The sequence below is a fragment of the Episyrphus balteatus genome, chromosome 4 (genome assembly GCF_945859705.1).
Source record: "Episyrphus balteatus chromosome 4, idEpiBalt1.1, whole genome shotgun sequence".
Classification (NCBI taxonomy): Eukaryota; Metazoa; Arthropoda; class Insecta; order Diptera; family Syrphidae; genus Episyrphus; species Episyrphus balteatus.
This window is the reverse complement of record NC_079137.1, coordinates 82,761,442-82,767,596: the sequence shown is the minus strand read 5'-3', so window position 1 is coordinate 82,767,596 and position 6,155 is coordinate 82,761,442. Positions and strand designations below refer to the sequence as shown.

General features: G+C 31.2%; 1 protein-coding gene across 1 annotated transcript; it reads left to right on the top strand.

Annotated features, from left to right (window-relative positions):
* The first annotated feature begins 4,907 nt into the window (after positions 1–4,907).
* LOC129919797 (ER membrane protein complex subunit 8/9 homolog) lies at positions 4,908–5,798 on the top strand. Its single transcript, XM_056000852.1, has 2 exons — positions 4,908–5,228; positions 5,283–5,798. The coding sequence occupies exons 1-2, from the start codon at positions 5,025–5,027 to the stop codon at positions 5,685–5,687; spliced, it is 609 nt and encodes a 202-aa protein (XP_055856827.1). The 5' UTR covers positions 4,908–5,024; the 3' UTR covers positions 5,688–5,798.
* The last annotated feature ends 357 nt before the right edge of the window (positions 5,799–6,155 follow it).

Below are 6,155 nucleotides of genomic sequence, written 5' to 3'. Positions count from 1 at the left end.
GCGCCAACGCCAAATACAAAAAGCTTATAGGGAATTCAAAAATATATCTCATCATAATGTACATGTATTCGTACAGAAGCAGAAAAACAGAAACACACTCTGGCATCAATGAGATGTGTGTTATCAACATCAATTGGAAAAAGGGGGTTGCAATCTTGTAATGCTGGCTGGCGGCTGACTGGCCGATTGTTCATTTACACCACCGGCCGTTTGGCGGCGGCAGCGGTGGTTCATAAGTTTATACTTCCTGATTGTTTTGTTTCGGGCAAGGTATTTTATTTTTAGGTATTTTTGTTGTATTTTAATGCAATCAACGAACTGTGTTTTTTTATATTCGGAATTTCGTTTCTGAATTTAGAATCACACAGTTATATTTTTGGTTAAGAATTTAACTGCACAAACATTTTATGCAATTTGCGTATGTTACCTATAATTAGACTGTGCTGGCGACCTTCAAGAATTATACGATGTCAAATATGATGATGTAGAAACCAAAAGTGCAAATATTTATGTATGTGTAGGGGAAAATATGTATGTAGGTATATTATATTGAAAATATAATGTATGTGACGATGATTTGGCAAGGCGTTCATAATCAGACCATACCCCTGAATAACAAATACATAAACAAAAGAATTTTTGAGTTTGGGTTTGTGAGTGAAATTGTGCACTGAAATAAAGGGGCTCGTCCCTGCTAATACAAGTGACGTCATACAAAAAACTTGTAAACAAAAATAGGAAAAAAATCGTTATTTCAGGGGGGAGAGCGGCTAGGTATATTTTTTTTTTATTCTAAACATTGTCACGCACTCTATAAAAAAAACGTGCGTGCGAAATTGCAGGTTTACACTTTTAGAGAGAATTTCTGTTCTAATAATTTTTCTTACACGCAGGTAGGTACATCAAAATTGTTCCCATAATTAGATAGTATTAGAAAAATATATCTACTCTCAACACTTGTTATCTGGTAAGTTAATCAATTTTTATCTTTATAGAGAGTTTTAAATTTAGAACACTCGCAAATTTTTGCTAAGTAAATGTGAATGGGTAGGTATCTAGAAATATGAACCTTAGAATTATCATCAATAAAAAAAACATCATACAAATTACTGCTTTAAATAAGTTATCAATGAAAAAAAAAACAAATTTTTTAATCAAATGATGACAACAGGTTAATGTGACAGTTTTGTTACATAAGACAAATAGGTCAAGGAAGTCACCCAAGTTCAGAATAATGCGAAGTTGGGAAAGAATCTTAAAGATATGGGTTTTCTAACCATGTATTTAGTTGTTGTTCTTCTACAAAAAAGGCTTCTAGAAAACTGTGATTAAAATTTGAAATCCTCGTAATTTAAAATAAAAGTAGGTGCATGTGTGTATAGGTAGGTACATTAATTATTGATTTTTCACTTAAGATTTATCTTTGAATTCTGTTATTTTTTTCGTTTTATGGATGTAATGTGTGTATCTTTTCTATTGATTTGAATTGACCTGGAAGGTGGAAGGTTACAAGAGAAGATTTGTACATACCTAGGTTCGAATTTCACAATGTATAGTCATTTCGTGAAACATAGCGCTATTGGAATTTCTCGGGGTGAGGTTTTTTCGTATTTGAATATATCACGACTTAAAGAGATAAAAAAAAACTTTTGCTGACGCAATGGCAAAGGGAGCCGAACAAAGGATTTTTGAAAGGATTGCAAACACTTGGTGGGTTTAAATCATAGGGGACAAAGCGCTATTTTTTTTTTTTTTAATGTTTTTCTTAAATATTTGATTTTGTTTGGAATATTGCGAAAGATTTTCTCAAGTTTTCGTAATAAAGGAATATTTAGTCGACTAAGCAATTTGTACCAGACAGGGGTCACATCTATATGCACGTATAGATTTTGAATAGGTATAAATAATGTAGGTATCTTCTGTATGAAATTCTTATTTTAGTTGAAAATTATTTAATTTTACGAAGCCATTACTCGTCCTTACTATAGATATCTGCTGAACAATAATAAATAACTCATAAATATTTGTATTAGAAATGTGATAAAATAGTCTTATCATAGATAAATTATCTTGTTAAACATAAGCCTTTATTGTTAACACATTGAATGGGTGTTATCAAGTCTTATTTTTGGCAAAAAGGAAATTACCTAATCGATTTTTATCTAAATAGTCCTGAAAATTATTGTTCAGCATTGATAAACTTATAAGCACACATATATTCTGAAAATTAGTGGTTCAATTGAGATAATTTTAATTTGTTGTTTTTTTCAGAACTCGTCATGAAATTTAAAAAAATCAAAAAGTAGTATACTACTCTTGTATTGAGGTACCAAACATTTTTTAAAGTTATGTATGTATGAGTTCAACTTGAGCAGCCATTTTTATGTTTTATGCTAGGATTTTTTTTATCTAAGAAGATTTATTACATAAATTATCACCTAGTATTTTTTTGTCTTTTCTATTCTATTCTATTCTATTCTATTCTATTCTATTTATTTTAAATGTTCACATAAATCAAAAAATTTCCTATTGAGTACTGATTTTCTAAAAAAAAAAACAACAAAACAAATCTTGAAACATTGTTTTAAAAAAATAATTTTTTGGTGCTGGGGCGTATACGTAACATTTTTTCTTCTATTTTGCTAAGTTTTTGCTAACAAAGTTTTTGATGAAAGAATGGCATGTCCAAATCTAGAATTTTTGGAGTCAATCCGCGAATTAAAGTGAATTCCTCAAAATGCGTCTGTTTTTTTAGTGCATTTTTTCATTTTTTGTCCATTCGTGGGTAAATTTTGCATAGTATAATCATATTTTTGTTTTTTCATATTTGGTAATTTATAGTTTCCCGCGATAAATTCAGTTCTCCACAGATTTTTTAACAGACACACCGAAATTATGACTTGCAACAGAAGACCCTACTAACAATTTTGCTTCTATAATGCTTTACAGAAGCGAAAATTGCATCTGTAAAGCTTTATAGAACCAAAATTGTTTGTCGGGGATGCACTAATTTCAATGTTTAGTTCCGCCGTTTTGCCCACTTTTTTACAAGTAAAAATTAGCTTTTTTAAAATACTCTATACTCTGAACTTAAAATTTTTACATAAGGAGTACAGCCATCGAGTTCATTTTAGATTTATTTTGTTGAAAAATATCTATATTTAATATTTGGTAAGTATAAGCTTCCTACATATAATAGCCAAGGTTCTGGAGCCAGTCAAAAACCATGAAAAATCAGCAAAATTACCAGTTTTTCAAAAATTATTTTTAATTCAGGGATAATTATTACGTAATTTTTTAATATATATTCAAAAATTACTACTCTTAAGCTTTAAAATGGCGTTTCGAACAAAAAGATATCTTTAGTAGACGCAAAGCTATAATAACATAAAAATGACCTTCTGAAAAAGTTCGAATGCGGGTACCGGGGAAACCACGCAACTTAAAATTAAATCATAATGGATTTGCTTCCTTACAGTCCTAGAGAACATCCCTACAAAGTTTGATCAAAATCTAAAATGAGACAGCAATTCCGATTGACGCTTGCATACGGAATGACAGTTAACGGTCCATAAAAACTGTTGTAATCGAGAGCGGTGAAATTTTTTTTTTTAACTTTCTTATTTGACCCTTTTATAATGCAGCCCTATACTCGTTTTTTAGATGCATCGACTTTCCCTGGATTCCGAGATTTTACAAATTATGTCTAATTTGACTCGACTAAAATATTTATGTTGAGGACAAATATTAACAAAATAAAAGCTCTCCGATCCCGAACTCCAAAAAAAGAACCAAACACAGTTCTTTTCAGTTTGCAGTTTCTTAACTTTGTATAGTGTTTTCTCAGCTAATAAAAAACTAACTACAACAATAGCATGTTCCATAATGGAGGTAGTAATTTACTCTGGCAATATATATATTTTTTAGGTGCACGCATTTAATCAAATTGCCATAGAAATATTAAAGTTCACATTACCTATGTTAATGGTGTAGTTTTAATAAGTGTCGGTAATCGTCGTAAGGGTACAACAGCGTCTAACTGACGAAACGCATTTTGGACTACAGGTCATAAAAACTGAAGGATCCAGGGAGCACAAGTTCATTTCGAGAAAAACGCATTCTAAAATTTTGTTCTCCATACAACTTAGTACTAAAACCACACAATTTATTTATTTTTTCAGAAAGGCTTAAATTTGTTTTATAAAAGTAGAGATGCCATCATACAGTGCTCAGTAAATACTACAAGACCTCATCATTAGTTTATTTTTGACAAAAAGTGTACATGTGCCGTTTTTCCCCTGGACCTGAATTTTATCTTTTAATCTGAAATCATTATATAACATTCTATTAGTTTTTAGTAAACATTATGTATTAATAATAATTTTAAAAGAATATAATATTTTTATCTCAAGCAGAAAATCGAACTTCGTATCTACCTGGCGGTAGTCCACCACTCTATCCACTCGGCCATCCTATAAGCAATTAAATTCTGAAGCAAGCTCAATACAAGCTGTATAAAAAGAAGTACCTGCGAGATTTCAATTTATAGAAGCTGTTGTGATAGTTGGGAAACTACCACCTCCAATGGAACGTGGATAACAACATCTTGATCAGTTGTAATAAAAAGCCGTTTATAATTCTAGGAATATTCATAATCATTATAAAAATTCATATTCATTTTGTGGAACTTTTCAAGAGTTCATTATTTAATTTAATTAAGATAAATTACAGAAAAAGCCAATAGGTAAAACACTTTCAGAAGCAGAAGCATTCCGGATGACCAATCGAAAACTACAGATTAAATTCCAAGTGAATGGAAAACAAATACGACACCATTCACAGAATCAGAAATATTGAAAGCGTTCAGTAAAAAAAAGAAATTAAATTTCACACATCTGGCAATGATAAACCAATACTATCATCAAACTGTCAAGTCGTGTTAACTGATAAACGTCACAAAAAACATTTGCAAGTTTTAATTTTATTTAATTGAACAATTTTCTAATTAATTAAACCAAAAAAATATGGAAGATTATAAAATATCAGAAAAAGCATATGCAAAAATAATTTTTCACGCTGCCAAATATCCGCATTGCGCTATAAATGGCATCTTACTTGCTGATAAAACCACATCTGGCCGAAATGAATCTGTGAACATTGTCGATGCCATTCCACTTTTCCATCAATGCCTTTATGTTACTCCAATGGTTGAAATAGCACTTGCCCAGGTAAGAATCATAAAATATACACATACAAATTGATACAACCAAATTTTAAATCAGATCGAAGCAATGGCCGATAGCCAAGACCTTATCATTGCTGGTTACTATGGCGCATCTGAAAATTTCTACGATGCCTCTGTGGAAAAAGTTCCAGCTGGAAAAATTGCCGATAAAATTCAGGAGAATTTCAAAAATGCATGTTTTGTTGTGATTGATAACAAATTCGTGTGTCACGCAGCTGAGAAACCAGCAATTAAGGTATTCTCTCACGGCGAAGGACACTGGAAGAAAGCATCATTTGCTTTAGTCCATTGTCAGAATACATTGGATGCTGTTAAGGCACTACTTAAACGAGGTGCCATGAAAGACATTGTCGATTTTGATAATCATTTGGACAATCCAGAAAATGATTGGACAAATCAATTTTTGAATAGAGATTTAAAGCAGATTATGGCAATGTATTAGGATTTTTGAGAGGGTATTCCTTTTTTTATAGCAAATGTATTTAGGTGTTAGCATTTAAACCAAATAACGTTTTTATGTAAAATCAAATAAATAAGAAAGTTTAGAAAAAGATATATTTCTAAACTTCAGAGATACATAATTAAAAATGTACCAATCTTTTATGAAAACATCTGATTTACACGTTTCAGTGATTCAGAAATGTTTTCCAAATCTAGTTAACTGAGGCTTTTTTCATAGCTTACTACATCAGCGACCTCAAAAATCAGCAGTTCAGTCCGATTGAATCTCGGGAAATACTTATGGTCTAATAAGTGCTTCCAGGAAGTCCAAAAGGCAGTACCTATTAATGCTTAAAGTCGTTTATGTAGCTGATGTAGTAAGCTCTGAAGAAGGCCCCTGGTTTTTGAAGATATTTCAAAAGTTGTCTTCTATTGTTGGTATCTCGAATAGCTCCGCGAAATTAGGCCC